Source organism: Aedes albopictus, chromosome 3 (assembly GCF_035046485.1).
Source record: "Aedes albopictus strain Foshan chromosome 3, AalbF5, whole genome shotgun sequence".
Taxonomy (NCBI): domain Eukaryota; kingdom Metazoa; phylum Arthropoda; class Insecta; order Diptera; family Culicidae; genus Aedes; species Aedes albopictus.
Genome location: NC_085138.1, coordinates 226,757,731 through 226,775,283, shown reverse-complemented (window position 1 = coordinate 226,775,283; position 17,553 = coordinate 226,757,731). Strand labels below are relative to the sequence as shown.

Sequence of the window (17,553 nt, the reverse complement as noted above, 5' to 3'; positions counted from 1 at the left end):
AAAGTCTACACTTCTTACAAATTTCAAAATTTTTGTATGGACGAAAGTCTACGAGGGGGGTCCAGGCAATTTCTACCGTGGAAACGTCAATAACATTGCTGCACAGCAGTTCCTGGCAAATGGATTGCCCAATGGTCACAAAAATCGTCTATTTTCTAATCTAAATCTAAACACTCAAAAGAGTGCACTTTAGGCGCATTAAGGATGGTCCATTATAGACATCGACAGCAGCGAGACAGATAACATGGAAATGAAAGCAACTGGAAATAGAGCAACTGACGAAAAAATGCAAGTGTCGGCGCTGGGATCGAACCCATGACCATCCACTTATGAAGTGAACGTGTAGCCATTACGCTACGGGCCCCGACTACAACACTAGTTTACAAAATAAAACGAAAGTCGTGAACTTGTGTCAATGACCAAAATTTTTGAAGCATAATTAAGCGCTGATTTCGAAACCGTGCTTCAAAAAATTTAAAGTAGAACAGTTTTTGAGTTTTAGCTCAATATCGAGTTTTACAACTTTTTAAAATATGGAATTTTGTAAAATTCAAATATCTTGGGTTTTGTTCAACCAATTTTAAATCTTTTTCCATAAATTAAAAGCAGAATATAATACCATTCGATCATCTGAATGCAGGTTTTGCGTCAGATTGATGAAAATTAAGATATTGGCGAGTTTTGGGGACAATCTTCTTAAATTTTAGCAAAATTTCGAAAATTTTTTGAAGAAATGTATTTTTTTCAATAACAAAAGAACAATTTAAAAATTCTTTTTCAACGTTTATTTGACATATCATATGTGGGTGAGTTACAGTAAAAAAATCAGCTCAATCGGAGCTGATTGCAGAGAATGAGATGTGTGAAGTGAGTGACTTTGCTTAAAAATAGAACAAAAATCGATTTCAAATCATCAACCTTGTATGGAAAGTCGAAAAAATTTCCGCTCTACTGTAATTTTTTTCCTTCGCGTTTTCGAACTCAGGGCATGATTTTACACCAAAAACGATCATCAGCTTACCGAGTTCAAAAATGCTGTAAACTAGTGTAGTTAAGCCCTTTTAGTGCTTAATAAACTTTTATTCCCGTTGGTATGAATCCTAGAGCCTTTGGACAGTATGTTTCATAAATAATTCAATACGAAAATGATCTAGAAAGCTCTGGAGTCTGAACTAAACTAGGTTAGTTACATTTCATCTATGTGGTTTATTGCCGTAGCAATTATCTTCATTTTGCATAATTAGTTATTACAACATAGGTATTTAAGTAAAACATGCTAGCACTCTCTCACCTTTAAAAATGATCATTCGACACAACATATTATCCATTGGATTTAGAGGAATAGACTAAACTTCGAGCTCTACTCCGAATACTTCCTAGAAATTCTATAACAATATCCAAGTAATCAGGTCTTCTTCATTAAGTATCCACGGAATTCCTCTATAGATATTTTCTGATATTGTTCTTTTCTTGTTGATCTTTTTGAATGATTTTTTTTTTTGGATTAAAGATTCAGCTTTATCTATAAAATTCTCGAGTGATTTGTTTCACAATGCCTGATTTTTTTCTGTAAAAAAATCCTTTAAAAATATCGAAAGAAGATTATTCTCGAAAGAGTTTCTGACACAACTGTAAGACTTTTTAGTTCCAAAGTCGTGCACGCTGGCTGTAGTGTATAACAAGCGCGCACGGCATTGGAACAGTGGGGACAAATTCCCTACGCGCATGGATTGATTGATCTTTTGAAAAATGATACTAGGAATTTCATTACAAATATTTCTCAGGAATCCATGGCTGGAGTAATCCATCCATCAGAAGCCACTAGATGAACTCCCGTAACAATAGATTTACCGTTGGGATTTTCAGAGTGGTACACCGCATAGTTATAACGCTATTTGTAGTAGAAATCCTTCGATCATTTTAGAACAACTGTCGTGGCACTATGAAGGAAATTTATAAAAAAGCATATAAATCTCTATGAGAATTAATAGTGAAAACTTTGGAGAAAAGCCCTGGGGAATCTGTAAAGGAATTCATAGATAAATAAATGGACAAGTACCTGGAAAAATTTTAGAAAAAATCCTGATGGAATTTTAAACCAGCAAGAAAATCTTAAAAAAAAAATGTCTTTCAGGAATTTTCCCAGAATTTCCTCCAATAATTGCAGTAGGGATTTTTTAGTATTTTAACTGCGGAGGCAGGTATTTTCTGTTTGTACAAGCATCTCTCCATGTGTTCCTTTGAAATTTCTTCAGTATTTCCTCAAGACGCTGTTCATAAACTACGTAGACTTATTTTTGACCATTTCAGAACCACCCTCATAGACTTTGTCCATACGAAATTAGTATGAAGCGTAGACTTTGACCAGGCCACCTCCGCTTCCTAACAGTCTACAATAATTCGTAGACGAGCCCTAACGTATTCTCCCTGAATAATACTTATCTTAAGTTTAAGTTTCTTTCTATAATGTCTCACTGGGATACTCCAGACATTGCTATTTTTTCAAATTTCTTAGAATTACCCTCACAATGTCCTACTCAAATTCATGCTCATTATTTTAAGAATTTTTTGAAAATGTTTGTATTAGGTACTGTTAATAAAAACTTCAGAAATTCTTTCCGTTTCATTCAGGTTTTTTAGGATTTTTAAGGGATAGCTCCTTGATTATTTTTTCAAATTTTTCCAATATTTTCTTTGCTAGAAATTTCTTCACAAATATTTTGGTATATTCTCGTGAATTTCGGACTCTGGCAGATATCTTTAAGAACGCTCTGTAGATTGCTACAGCTTTTACTAAAAATTACTGAAGGAATATTGCTGAAAAAAAACATGAAATAGAGTTGTGACAAAACGTCTTCAATTTGTAGAAAGCTTAGAACATTTAAGATGAACTGCGTTAATTTACGAATCAACAGTTCAACTCCCACCGGCACTCAATTAATCCAATCCAGTTGAAAGTGCCTTTCCTTTATACACTATTGTAGATTGTTCAAATTTTATGTTCAATATATACGTAATGTAGAAAAATGAAACTTCACTTCCACAGTCTCGCGGATTTGGCGCGAATTTAATTTCACAATCGCGCGGATTTGGCGCGGATTCAAATTTTGTTCGCGCGGATTTGGCGCGGTTTTTTTTCCATGCTTCTCGTAACAACCCTGATAATGGTTAAGTGTAGAATTAGCCTAAGTTAAAATACACGTAAATAAAAAAAAGATACGCGTATTTTTACTGTACCAAGCAGTCTTCCTTAGTGTCAAGTTTCCACTCTTGAAGGCTCAAACACTCATTCTACTTGATCGAAGATCTGGGTGAATCTAAGGAACTTAATTTGCCATTTCTGAGTATTTATAAAGAAAAAGTAAAATGGAAAATTTGGTATAAAATCAGGCCAAACATTTCAATAGGTCCCATCTGCATTTGAGAGGCTCTCTTTGTTCGCTTTCTCTTTCAATTATTGCAAAGTAATGGTACACTTTTCAACTATTTTTGCAGTGCAAATCAAAAGACGATTGTTTTGACCATCGTTCAATGCAAGGAGACAATCATAATACAAATAAACAGCTGAGATATTAACGAAAGAGAGGGAAACCAAAGAGAGCATCTCCTCTGCAGATAGGCACTTTAGACATGTCTGGCCTGAAATGTGATTTTCAACAGTTTCAAAATGCTGCTTGTCTTCAGCTTCAGTCGCTGTCTTGTGAAGGTCAATGACAAATATGTAAAATACTTCAAATAACTTATGAAAAAGATAAACTGCCACACCTTGTACCAAGCCGAGTAAAATCGATTACCGAAACAACCGAAATAGTTCTGCTGTTCTATTTTCGTCAAAAAAGTACCGAACAGGCAATTCAGGATTGGGTGCGTATGTTAAACTAAGGTTTCAAAATCATTCACTTAATTTACCTTGAGCATTTTATTTTCACTGTAATCCAGAAAATTTAAAAATCGGGAAAATTTTCAAGTCATCTAGAAAACCGGCAAAAAAAAACTCCGAAATTTGATTGATTGTCTTGAATGGCCATTCTGGCCATTAGAAACTCAGTTTTTGTGTAACATTGAAAAGGACTCATCTGCTTTGCATGAACAAACATGTTTCCGTATGTGTAGGGCCTATCGACATCCACCCACGCATGTCAACACCCTTATCAGAAAGAGCACTCTTTAAGCCATCCTTAAGTCCATACAGAAGCAAAAACATGTTTGTTTACTAAGAGAAGATATGTCCTTTTTGAATGTTACGCTAGCGTTTACTCCATCGAAGAATATATTCTGGAAGAGTTCGAAAATTAGGTACGAGAATTCCCAGTTACTTTTTTGAAATTGACTTTGGAATGGACGAGAGTAACTAGGCATTCTGGAAGGGGTCACTAGATCTCAACAGAGCTATCATCTTTCAACTCCCGGGCTAAAAGATGATTTTAGTTTGCAGTGTGATTGAGGAAGACGGGGTAAAACGGACCACCTGCAGTGCAGCATGAATCTAATCAGTTAAAATCATATAGACAACTGCAGACATCTTTCTTCCATAATACCATTGCCGAACAGTGGAAATTGAATTATATACACACAGACGCCCAAACACAAACACACACATATATAATTCTCCCAGATGCTCTTCTCTCCGGAGGCTCTGCATTAGTATGGGACAAACATCAAATTCTCGCTCCAATCGACGTTTTTGATTCCATTTAGGTCCCATATGAACTGTGCAAAATTTCAGCGCAATCGGGGAAACTATAATTCAAGGTTGCGACCATTCATTTGCAAAGATTTACATTCATTTGCTATTATCTCAGTTCAGAAGCATGCTATCGAAAAATAATGTTTGGATGAATTTAACCTTGTAGTTTTATCTGAAAGTTTGCCGAATAACATTGGGGTCGCAAACGTATACCAAAGTCATGAGCGAGCTGTGAAGGCAACCCTGCACGCGGTGAATATAAACTTCATTCACGCTGTGGAAAGTTGCCTTCACAGCTCGCTCACGACTTTGGAATGCGTGTGCGACTCCAATGTTATTCGGCAAACTTTCAGATAAAACTACAAGGTAAAATTCATCCATACATTGTTTTTCGATAGCATGCTTCTGAACTGAGATAATAGCAAATGAATGTAAATCTTTGCAAATGAATGGTTGCAACCTTGCTATAATTAAGCGCAAGCGGTTCAAAGTTTTCATAGGATTTACTATGGGAAAAGTTACACTTTCAGATAAAAAATCCCAGAGGTCGTCCATTGTCTCTTTAATTTAAATCGATCAATGGTTCTTGTAGAAAAATCATCTATGAAACTTTCCTTCGAAGACCGCAAAACGATTGGATGCTTGTGGAAAAAGTTATTGATTTATTATCAATTAGTGATCCGACGAACGGCTTTTTGTTTTGTTTTATCAGCAGCACTGCTGTTGCCGTTGTTGCATGGGATGGCGGGAGGCAACACCACCCCAGAAACAGCAGCAGCCAAGGCAGCAGCTACAGTGCTGCTAATAAAACAAAACAAAAAGCCGTTCGTTGGATCACTAATCGGTAATAAAGCAATAACTTGTTCCACAAGCATCCAATTGTTTTGAGGTCTTCGAAGGAAAGTTTTATAAATGATTTTTCTACAAGAAGCATTGATCGATTTGAATGAAGAAGACAAAGGGTGACCTCTAGGATTTTTTGTTTAAAAGTGTAACTTTTCCCATAGCAAATGCTATGCAAACTTTGAACCGCTTGCGCTAAATTATAGTTTCACCGATTGCGCTGAAATTTTGTACAGTTCATATGGGACCTAAATGGGATCTAAAAAGTTGACTGGAGCAAGGATTTATTTTTTCCATACAAGCGTGTCCCATGCTACTCTGCATATGTTCCTAAAATAATTCTTTCACGTTTTCTTTTTCCGATAGGTCCTCCAAAAAATCTTCCGAGACTCCTTTAAGTTCTTTCCTCTTCTTTTTCTTCTTGGCATAACGTCCCAGCGTCGCATGATCAATTTCTAGATTCTACAATTGAAAATAATTTGGAAAATTGTTTTCAGATTTTTTTTATAGTCACGCTTTTGTATTTCAGGGTACGAATTTTGCTATTGCTATTCATAGCTTTCATTGAAGTTCTGCCAGCTTGCAACCACCCTAGCCATCATTATAAAACACCTTCCTCCTAGCTCTGGGCTTTGGAACGATAATTGGATGGAGTAAAACCTTTGCCAGAGTAGTTGTAGTCGTGCTAGTGGGAACAGAAAAAAAAACAGTTCCATGACATGGCTCGACGACGACGACGACGACGACTTTCAACTTTATACGGGTCTCCTCCGTTGGTTTTAGCTAGTGGTTGTTGTTGAACATTTTCTCCTTATCGGCCACGAACAAGTGACGTAAATTTATGGAAAATATGTAGGTATACCACCTTCATTCACCGCCTAAGCTCCACCGGCTGCGTGACCCCGTCTTTTACTTCCGCAGCTTGGAGCTGCTGGTCATTATTCGTCCGTTGTTTGTAAATAATACACCGTGACTATTTTAATTCAATTACTGGTGGTGTGGTTTATTTTCAACTATAGCAGGTTTTCTCTGTTCTGTTGCTTCACCGGGTTGCTCTCAACTTGGGCTGTTGCGCGTTCGCTGTAGAGGAGTTAAAAAAAATCAATGTCACTATTCGACGTAAAATATTTGCGCAACCGTGTGACTCATCGGGCTTATAACCTTTCTTCCGCTTTTAATTCACGCGAGCAGCATGGGGAAACGTTGGAATTACCCTTTGTGTGGCGTTGTACGCTTCAATAATTAATGTGGGATTTCGCTTTTTTTCTCGGTTTCTATTTCCATGTGCTTGTGGAATGATAAACAACGAAACAGGTGCTACCGGCGCACAGTCTGTCGCAAGCGCGTGTTTGAGTTTTTTTTTGGTTGCGATCTATTGATATCAAGAAAAAATATTCGCAGGCGTTCCTCAACAGGTTAAGATTAAAATGCGCACTAGTTTGTGTTGAAGATAATCAATCAATCTTAGATTTGCGGTAATGTCATAGTTTATTATTATTATTAATATTTATTAAAGACACTTTACCACTTATGTGGCATTCGTGTCTGGTCATAGTTTATGTATAATTTATTTAGTTAACTTGTTTCAAAGGTTTTTGAAGGGGTTCCCGAGGGCTTACAAAGGAGTTTCAGGAAGGTTTCAGATGAGATTTTAAGCGTTTCAAGCCGTTTCAAGAAGTTTCAGAGAGCTCAAAATGGTGGTTTCCGAGGGCTTTCAAGTGTGTTTCAGGAGGATTAGTGTCCGGAGATTTCAGGGCGCTTTTATGAGAGTTTCAGAGATGTTTTAGAGGAGTTTCAAAGCATTTCAGAAATTTAAAGGAGGTCCAAAAGCGTTTCAGAGGATTTCGGGGGGCTGGCAAGGGAGTTACAGGGAGTTTTCAGAAGGGTTGAAAGGAATCACAGAGGTTTCAAAGCAATTCATGGGGTTCCTAGGCGTTTCAGGACTGTCAAAACAGTTACTGAGAGTTTCTCAGCGGGTTTTCAAGGGAGTCTCAGAAATGTCTCAGGAGGGTTTCCTGTGTTTCTGGGGATTTTATGAAGTTACACGGGAGATTGTGTGTGCGCCAATGTGAACCTAAACCTCGTTCGTATTATATTGTCAGATTTCTTGAAACGTAAACACCGCGCGGTCGTTGAAATGTTTCAAAAAGGGGCTTTGCACAAAAGTTCACGCGGTCTATCGTTTTCGAAAGGAACAGCCGCACCGTAGGAAACGCCGCAATGTTATTTCCCATAAGAATGAAGTAAACAGGGAGTGAAAACCGCGGCTGTACCTTTCAGAAGCGATAGGCCGCGTGCACTTTTGTGCAAATCCCTCAATAGTGAGAGATCAATAGTTACACTTGTTGATTCGAAATCCTAAACTCACGGATGTTTTTAGGATTATCCTCAGGGTAACCACCTGATCCGGCGAGGCTCGATCAACCTTACATTCGAAATCTAACATTGAAGTATAATATTGTTAGACAGTCGAGCTTCCTATTCAAAAACAAAACTAATAATGTTATTCTTTCTTATTGCTACTTTCAGATCTGTTGACCCGGCCCAAAGCTATAGCAAAGGAGGCCCTACCCCATCGCAATCCGCCCCTAGATCGGCAGCTAGTCCTCTCTCGCCACCCCGACCCGGTCCGGGAGCGGGAGCTGCGAATTATCCACCATTTGCAGGAGCACCAGCGCGCGAGGCACCGCTCAGATATGTGCAAACAAACTCCTACTACCGGGAGAACCCCTACACCCGCGTGTCACAGGTTAGTTGGACGGCGGCATGGATCGGTTGTTGTCACATTTTTCCTTTCTTTTCCAGGTACCACAGGTTCCGGAGTACCATCGACAGGTACCGGTGGTTTCGGTATCGAGTAGTATACCTGCACCTATTAGTATAGCAAATTCCATGGAGCAGCCAGTACAACAACAATCAACCCGACCCCGAATGTCCCTGCTAGCCCATAATCCTGATTACCTGCAGGCACGATCCGCGCAGCAACCACCGCCGGCACCGTCGGACACCGGACCACCTGCATTTAAAAAGATTCGTTTAAACGAAAACAGTCAACCTGCGCAATCCCTCCTGAATGTTGATACACGTGATCCACCGGTGTCATCCGGTGCGTATCATCCTCAGGTGGAGGCGATCTCACCAACGCTGCCAAGTGATCCGACCGAGGAGCTCCGGGCCACCAAGGATGATCTGTTACAACAGATTGCCAAGGTGGACGTGGAGATCGACAAGACGGAGAAGAAGATCGCCATGCTGAAAAAGAAGCAGGAAACGCTTGAAGAGGCTTCAGCGAAACCGCCCGTCGATGAGACGACCGCTGAGGCTCAGCCCAAGCACCGCAGCTTAGCGCAGCAAATCTACGCCGAAAATCGAAAACGAGCGTCGAACGCTCACGCTGTACTGAGTGCGCTTGGCACTGCCACCGATCTGCCCCTGTACAATCAGCCGTCCGATGCGGAAAGTTGTCGCGAAATCCAGGAACGACACAAAACGTTCCGACAGCGACTGTTACTGCATTTCAAGAAGATAAAATCCGAGCGGGCGGCGAAACAGATCGAACTGACTGAACGATACGCGCAGTTATCACAAGACTGGTCCAAACGTGTAGATAAGATGGAAGCTAGTGCAAAGCGGAAAGCGAAGGAAGCGAAAAACCGGGAGTTTTTCGAGAAGGTGTTTCCCGAGCTTCGAAAGCAGAGGGAGGATAAAGAGCGATTTAATCGTGTAGGTTCTAGGATTAAATCCGAAGCCGATCTTGAAGAAATCATGGATGGTCTTCAGGAGCAGGTAATTTTGTCGATGATCTTCAAGGTGGTTACAGATCGGTTAATGACGTTCTTTTACATTTTAGGCGATGGAGGATAAAAAAATGCGTTCATATGCTGTGATTCCACCTTTAATGTTAGACTCCAGACAAAGAAGGCTAGTGTTTAATAATGAAAATGGAGCGCTAATAGATATGGAAACAGAATTCAAGGTACGTAGACTTAGGTTATATACCTTCAATACATTTTGTGTTGATCCAAAACCAGACCACGATCCCTTACGATCAGGATACGAAAAACGGATCACGCCGAAAAACAAACGCTTTGTCCTAAGCGGTGCATGTTGGTAACAAAGGCGTTCCGCAACAAACGCATGTCAAGCGACGAGAGCAATAAAACAAATATCGCTTGCCGTGCGTGTGCCGATATTTCGGCTTTTCTGCTGAAATTTTCGACCCACATCATCGAATTCATGAGCATTTAGACGAATTAAGACTCTTGCCATCCTCAGATTCTAGTTTCAGTTGCAAAACAATGCGAAAATTACGATGTGAATAGAACGAGACAAATATTCCTACCGTTTTTGTTGTGAACAAACTCGGGAGCGATTTTGTCATTATCTGCTAACGAAAAAACAAAGCGTTGTTGCTATGCCTTTGCCTTGTTGCCTATTTTTCGCTTGCGGTGCCATATTCTGCGTACACTGCTTACGATTCGCTTGTGTTGTGATTTTCTTCATTTAAGTGAAATTTATGCTAGGCTATAGCCTTTTGCTAGTACATACTAAGCTATGCTTACTAGCTTGGAATCAAATAGCGTTGACGGGCTACGACTTTGGCTCCTCGTATTTTCGCTAACCCAACGTCTCCACTAGACAGAAATGTCTTGCTTTTTTCTGAACGATGTGTCATGACAGAAATGTTCTCTCGCTGTTTACAAGGAAAGCAGCGGTGTTGTACATTTCTGTAACGTTTTCTCTTTCTGGCAGCAAAATGGCTAGACGTGGCAATAGTGGAGACGAGGGGTAACTCTATAGCGGCTTTGGTTTTCCTTCGCTCCTGTATCATCTGTGATCAGGTGCTCCACTGCTTTCGCTGAGTGCGTTGTTACCCAAATTATTCTCGCCGGTGCACATTGGTCGGGCTCCATACAAAGGAGCGGCCAAAACTCTCAAAAAACGGAATTGATATTTTTAAACTTTTTTTCGCCTTATAACAAAGATAATGTATTGTAGTTTTATGATTCTTAACTGAAAGCATACCAGCTTTTGTATTTCAATGACATTTTCACTGCCAAAGTGGCCTAAGTCATAAAATTGAGAAATGAATTATTCGAAAAAAGTAAAATAATAATATTTTGAGAATGGAATATATGTTTTATGTTATCCAGCATATGAAAGCTTGTTATTGGACTGTTTGAATGCACGTATGGTGCAAAATTAATATGTCACAAAACTTTTCAAATTTTCATATATTGTACTTTAGGGATTTTGGTAATTTTTAAGTTGAAAAACGGTTCGTGTCGTCACGTGTCGCCGCAATTTCGAATAGTACATATTAAACATCATGCTTAGGGCTGCACAAAAACGTTTAAACTTTTTGCAGAAATTTGCAGTTTTTCAATTTAGAGCTATTTAAAAAAGTCATGTTTTTTCATATGTTTTACGTTATTTTTTCCATTTTTGACTGAAATAAAATTTATCTTCCCACATTTTTTACACGTTTTGAACAAACTTGATTGGATTTGATCGAAAAATGATCATTTAATTAAATTTAAATTGATTTTCTAACAAAAAACGCAAAAAATGTGGGGTTTGCTGATTTTTACCGTTTTTGAAATTATTGAAGTTACGTAATTTTTGAATACCCCTTTTTAAACACTAAAAATACTATATAACATATCTAGACAACCTATAACTTTTAAACACATAAAAAGAGTTTTGGTCGAACTTTATCTTTTTCCGACCATTGTGCGGTGGTGATGAAGGGAATCTTTATGACCCTTTATTGATTTTCTACGCTGCCACCTTCCGGAATATCCGTAGCACGATTCTCTAGCTCCTCAACGAAGGACCTTCTCACCACAGCGTCTTCCAATCGAGGTGTGTGGAACCGGTGCGCGATTTTCTCTTGCTTATGGACCATAACAAAGCACAGCCGGGTCTCGCTGATTAGGAGAAGATGGTCGGATGCAAAGTCGGCGCTACGAGAAGGTTCCATTTTTGGTTAATGCAGATGCTTCAACCAACAAGCAAGCTTTTTTTTCTCTTTGAATACCGTGCTTGACCCTTGCTGTCCTACAAGCCTTGGCATGTCGTCCGGCAGGCAACGGTATCAAAGAACAGGTACCGTGAGGTTGCCATTCACCGCTCGTTTCATATGATTTATATACAAATCATATGAAACGAGCGGTACATGGAGCATGAGCGGTGAATGGCGGCCTGAGCAGAAGAATTTGGGATTCTCGTTCATGGTTTTGATCCACTTCGAATTCCGTGCACTGTTATTGAGAGTTGATTGCGTCTGTTGTGCCTCTTTGGTTTACCCATATTCAGTCGTGTCACGCTGACAACAAAACCTTCCAAGCGAAACCTTCGTGGTTGTCCAAAACTTGTGTTTACAGGTTTTACTTCATCCGAATAAAAACAACTTCTCATCGTTTATGTTTGTGTCGCCGAAACCATCAAGCAATAGTTCTTCCAGCAAACTCGCATCATATCACTTCTGGGTGTTTTGTTCTTTGTCCACCTATTGTTGCAAAGCGTGCAGTGACAATGCCTCAATCTGCGATCCGATTCCGCGACCTGTGTTCCTCTTGAAGCCGCGAATACAACACCAGAATCTTAGCGTCCATGCTCATGGTATTAATTCGGCGTGCCTGATTATGATTAGGTGGTACCACCGCTTTTGACCCGCTATCATAGACAACAAAGATAACCTTCTGACCTTGCTTTTTTGTCATATTTTGTGCCCGGAACATACAGTGTATCAAACAATTGTTCGTACAGGATTTTTTTTTGTCAAAATAATTGTTCATTCAAATGTTTACAACTTTTTAATGCTTCAATCAAAATCGCTGAAAATTTGACCAATCATGAATCATATGTTAAAGCTCCATTGGTAAAATTTTGAGCGAGATCGAATAAGTTTTCAGAAAATTATAGAATTTTTTGTAGAACTTATAAGATTTTTGAACACATTTTTAACACATTAATCTCAATATGTACTCGATGATTTTTTTCCAATTTTTTTGTGTTACATCTTATACCTAAGGCTTTCATATGCAGCTATGTTTAGGGTTTTATATTCACCACAAAAAATATGAAAAATGTGCTTATGTAGTTGACGATGTTTAAAAATTTACCATATTTAGCACATATAATCTGCCAAACGTTTCCCACCAATAAAAGTGCATTAACTGAACGAAAAATCCATAAGACCTACTCTTCATATGTAGTTTACTAGGTCCTGTATAAAAATATTACAATAAGAGAGTTTAAAAAAAGTTGAAAACACTTGGCACTTTTATTGATCAAAATATGATATGTTTCCAAATGACACTCTGAACATATACAGATTTTTTATATTTTTTGTAGTGAATATAAAACCTCGAACGAAGCGGCATACGAAAGCCTTATCAGAGTTAAACAGACACTCGTAGTTCGGTAAAATAAATTACCGGAACTGATCGGCAATCCCAAGTTTTACAGATGTTTCGGTAAATGAGCCATTGTTGACAGTCAATTTTGCTGAACTTTCGGTGAATTCAGCTTGAACTGTCAACTTTTTTACCGAAAGGTCTGTAATCTCTTCAGATCACCGATGACGGTGAAATATTTAGCTGAGTTTTCGGTAACGAACTCTATAGATCACCGACTTCGGTAATTCTGAAAATTATTTGCGCTTCCGCCATTTTTGTTTACCTTAGCCGCTGAGGACTGCGTACCCCGTGCTTCATCTCGCATTTTAATAAGAAGTTTTTCAGGAATCTGGAAAAATTTGAGGATAAACAGAGGTAAGAAACGCCACAAATATCGCCTTATTACACATTTGTTATTGAATTATAACGCGATTTGGTTTCAGATTGCTATCTTCTCGCACTTAGATTTTGCCTTGGATTTTGCATGGAAACTTCTCAAATTTCTGCCGGCCGCCAGAATATGCGGTCTCCAGAAGCGGACGTTCGTTAAACACAACCGATAACAGATATTTCCACTGGATGGTGGCATCTTGCATTCGAGAAGCAAGCAACGAACTCTGTGGGATCTGGAACAACAGGCGCGTATAAAGTGTTATAGCTTGTTATAAATTTGTTGGCTCATTATAGCCTGCTAATAAAAGTTTGACAAAATGATAGTCTTTTCATTTCATCCACATACAAAAAAGAAAAACAAAACACTACTGAGAACCCACGAAAGCCTGCTCGTTCCGGATTACCGTAGGTCGGTAAAGCGTTACCGATGCCTCAGCTAATTTGACAGTTGAGGTCGCCGCTCCAAATTACAGACCGTTCGGTAATCGATTCGTTTACCGAACAGATTACCGATCGCTCAGCTGTTGAAATTTCGGTAAACGAATTACCGACTTCGGTAATTTTAACTAAGTGTGTAGGTATAAGCTGTAACACAAAAAAAAATGAAAAAGTTTCATCAAGTACATATTAAGATATAATGTTTTAAAAATGTGTTCAAAAATCTTAAAAGTTTTACTAAAAGTTCTAAAATTTTCTGAAAATAAATTGATCACGCTCAAAATTTTACCAATGGAGCTTTAATATATGGATTATAATTGGTCAAAATTTCAGCGTTTTTGATTGACGTATAAAAAAGTTATAAACATTTAAATGAAAAATTATTTTGACCAAAAAATTGCTGTACGAACAATTGTTTGATACACTGTAAACAAACATTTAAGAATATTTTCAGGTGTTTGATCTACACCTAGCTCAAATTGGCATTCGATATTTGTAGCTGCACTTCCACGATATCGAGAAACCTTAACAGCATTGCCATTGGCTTCTGCACGTTCTGGACGACTAGGTACAACCAGCTCATCGGAAAACTTCTCATCGCTCGTGATGTGGCATGTGACACACCACTGTCTTCAGTCCACGGCAAAAGACTAGTCAGTCTGATCATTTATTGCTCACAATCACATGAACCTGTCACTTCCTGCAATCATATTGAAGTGGTTGGTTTCTTACAGAAAAAGAATACTGTTTCGGTGCTCGCTTTCTGTTATTACCGCACCGCTCTACCCGCTTTTGATACCTACTCATACAGTTTCGATCGGACCAATACCATGGTAATATCGTCTGGCCGAGCCTCCAAAGTCGATGCCAAAAAAATAGTACAACTCCAAATCCAGCCAGCATTTTCGTTAATGTCGAACTGAGTATCCATCTGCAGTAGTTGCCGTACTACACTCAATGATTCGTCGAGGCACTCTTGCGGTTGTACAATCTTTGTTGGAAGAGTACCGGCTCTTCTATATACATAGCCCGATGGGGGCCCTGGCCGTTTTGTCCACCTTTTGCTAATCATCACTCACATTGTCAGGTTCCAGCTTCACCTCGGCTACCGTGTTCCAAAGTTCCTCTCTGGTCAAGAACATTTTCATTTGAAACTTCCATGTTCAATAGTTGCTGTTCCATTGATGGACTATGAAAAAATTTCAGCCATTACTCTCATCCCTAGTTAATTTTCCGGTGGCAAGTCCACGCCTCACTCCCTTGCACTAACTCTCGGGCACCAACCAGCGAAGCCAAACAACAATGATTCCGCAATTCCCGCTACTGGAAACGCCAATATCCTGTTGTTTTATTTAATTCAATGGCACTTGTTGAATTCTCGGCATACAGAAAAAGGTTTTATTAACCGTGCACAGATTGAATTTGTAGGTGCATTGTATGGAAGCACCTATAAAATACATAACTTAAAAAATTGTTGCCTTTAATTCCTAGCTTTAGTCGTTTTCCAAAAAACTTAACAACTATTTCTCCAAATATTAAAAAAAATAAACAAAAAAAAAGTCAGCATTAACTGTTTGACAAGTAATAATTACATGATTTATAAATTTTAAGGTTGTTGTCTGGGATCGATTAACTAAATAAATCACTCCTGTATTGTTTCAAGAATGGTGTACCTATAACCCATATGTTCATGTTGTACTTGTTTTTTTTTTCCTAGGAACGGTTAAATTTAAATATGTGGACGGCTGGCGAGAAGGAAGTTTTTCGGGAGAAATTTTTGCAACATCCGAAAAATTTCGGCATGATTGCAGCCAGCTTGGATAGGAAAAGTGCGCAGGTAAGTTTGGCGTTCTTGAAAACCAAAACCCACTATTGATAAATATATAACTACCATAACTATGCCGTTTCGTTTTCCAGGATTGTGTGCGATATTACTACCTCAGTAAAAAGGCGGAAAACTATAAGCAGTTGTTACGAAAGTCTAGGCAGCGGACGCGAAGTTCGAGGAATATGCAGAAATCCAATCAAAACCCGACGCAGTGCATAGTAGATGCACTAACAACTGGTGTTACAACAAGGTATGTTCCCTCAAGCTTCCACTGTTTTAGGAAAGTCTGGTTAACATATTTCGTTGCTTCCCTCCTTTCAGACTACAACGTGAACAACAACAAAAGACTGTAGGCCGTGATCGTGCCGCGAATTCAACAAATAGTTCAATAGGAAATAGTTCGGCATCTAATGTCTCAACAAATTCATCTTCAAATAATACTAATAACAATAAAAGTAGTAGTAAAAGTAATAGCTGTAGTGCAGGTAGTATTAACACGACTCCGGCTGTATGTAGTAGTGCATCAACAACAAACACAACTGCTACGGTATCGTCTGTAGCGACAGCACCAGTAACCAGTACGGTAACGACATCTGCAGCATCTCCTCCACTGGCAGCCGCCGCTACAGTGTCCTCTGCCAGCGCCGCCACGACGACGTCAACAACTGCGACTAGTATAAGTAGTATAACGAGCACTACAAGTAGCAGCAGTAGCAGTAGCGGTAGTATCAACAGCACTACGAATGAAAGCAGTAGTACATCGAATGTAAATTCCACGCTTCCGGGTCCTGCAGAGGGTACCGAAGCGAACGTGAAGGAAGAGACTGAACAGGAGAAAGAAGCAGCTGGTTCTGAATCGTCTCCATCGGCTCTGTCTGTCACTACAACTGCTTCTACTACGGAAAGTAACAGTACTACCGCTACTTCGACAACTGCCCCTGTGTCAACAAGTCCAGCACCAGCAAACGCAACTCCATCGCGAAGTGCAACACCTTCAACCGTAGTTCCATCACCTTCTTCTTCTGCATCAACTACTGCAACTAGTATATCTGTGGTTCCGTCGAGTACAAGCGCGCCTACTATGACCCTGTCTAGTATCTCATCGAACGCAACGCCTTCTTCGGTCTCCTCGAGTACCATCAGCAGCAGTAGTAGTAGTAGCACTTTGGTCCCAGCAGTGAGTGTGGCTGTGTCCAGCAGCAGCAACAGCAGTAGTAATTGTGCAAACAGTAGTACTAGCACTGGTAATAGCAATGCCAGTAACAACAATAACAGCGGTAATCTGTCGAATGTGTCTGCTGTGGAAACGTCATTTGTACCTAACCCTAGCCCTAGTATATCTGCAATTCCGCTGAACGGTGTAAAAACGGACGTACTAAACTCAACAACGGCGACGACGGTAACATCCGTGCCGGCGCCGCTGAACAACAGTAGCTACAGCAGTAACAACAACGTTAATGCCAGTGTAAATAGCATCATCTCCACAATGCCTAGTTCCGTCACTGGGGGAGTCGGTGGCGGAATCACTTTGGCCCATGGCGGGTCGGTACCAGTTACGCTTACGGCAGCTGCCCCGGGTGGCGGAATCATTTCGTCCTCGACGTTGGTCCCCAGCTCACAGCCACAGTCAACGCATTTACAACCGCTGCCACATCCGAATGCTGTGATGTTCAACAACAATACAAGCACCCCGAAGAACTCGACGACGGCCACTTCGCTGGCCGATATCATCATAAAGGATATAACGCTGGGATCGGTGGTGGCCAGTGTAGTCAACAGTAAACTTGGCGTGAAGGATAACCTGCTCAAGGATGACCTGGAGCCGAGGTAAGAATATGGGGCAAGGTCTGTTTTAGAATCTGTTTTAGTAATGTGAATCATTGTTTTACAGCGACGCGAAAAAACGGCGGATCGATTTGGACGGATCAAGGGACGACGGCATCGCACATGACGGCAAAGGT

At 39.8% G+C, this 17,553-nt stretch overlaps 1 protein-coding gene across 6 annotated transcripts in view; it reads left to right on the top strand.

Annotated features, from left to right (window-relative positions):
* The window catches only part of LOC109397755 (uncharacterized), a 199,072-nt gene that overhangs the window by 136,807 nt on the left and 44,712 nt on the right, over positions 1–17,553 (top strand). For all 6 annotated transcript variants that reach the window (XM_062859265.1, XM_029878116.2, XM_029878117.2 and 3 more), the window contains 7 exons: positions 8,060–8,279; positions 8,336–9,316; positions 9,381–9,506; positions 15,482–15,601; positions 15,682–15,842; positions 15,914–17,419; positions 17,484–17,551. In XM_062859265.1, coding sequence (XP_062715249.1) covers positions 8,423–9,316; positions 9,381–9,506; positions 15,482–15,601; positions 15,682–15,842; positions 15,914–17,419; positions 17,484–17,551 — 2,875 coding nt within the window. In that variant the 5' untranslated portion in view covers positions 8,060–8,279; positions 8,336–8,422. The remainder of the gene's footprint in view (positions 1–8,059; positions 8,280–8,335; positions 9,317–9,380; positions 9,507–15,481; positions 15,602–15,681; positions 15,843–15,913; positions 17,420–17,483; positions 17,552–17,553) is intronic.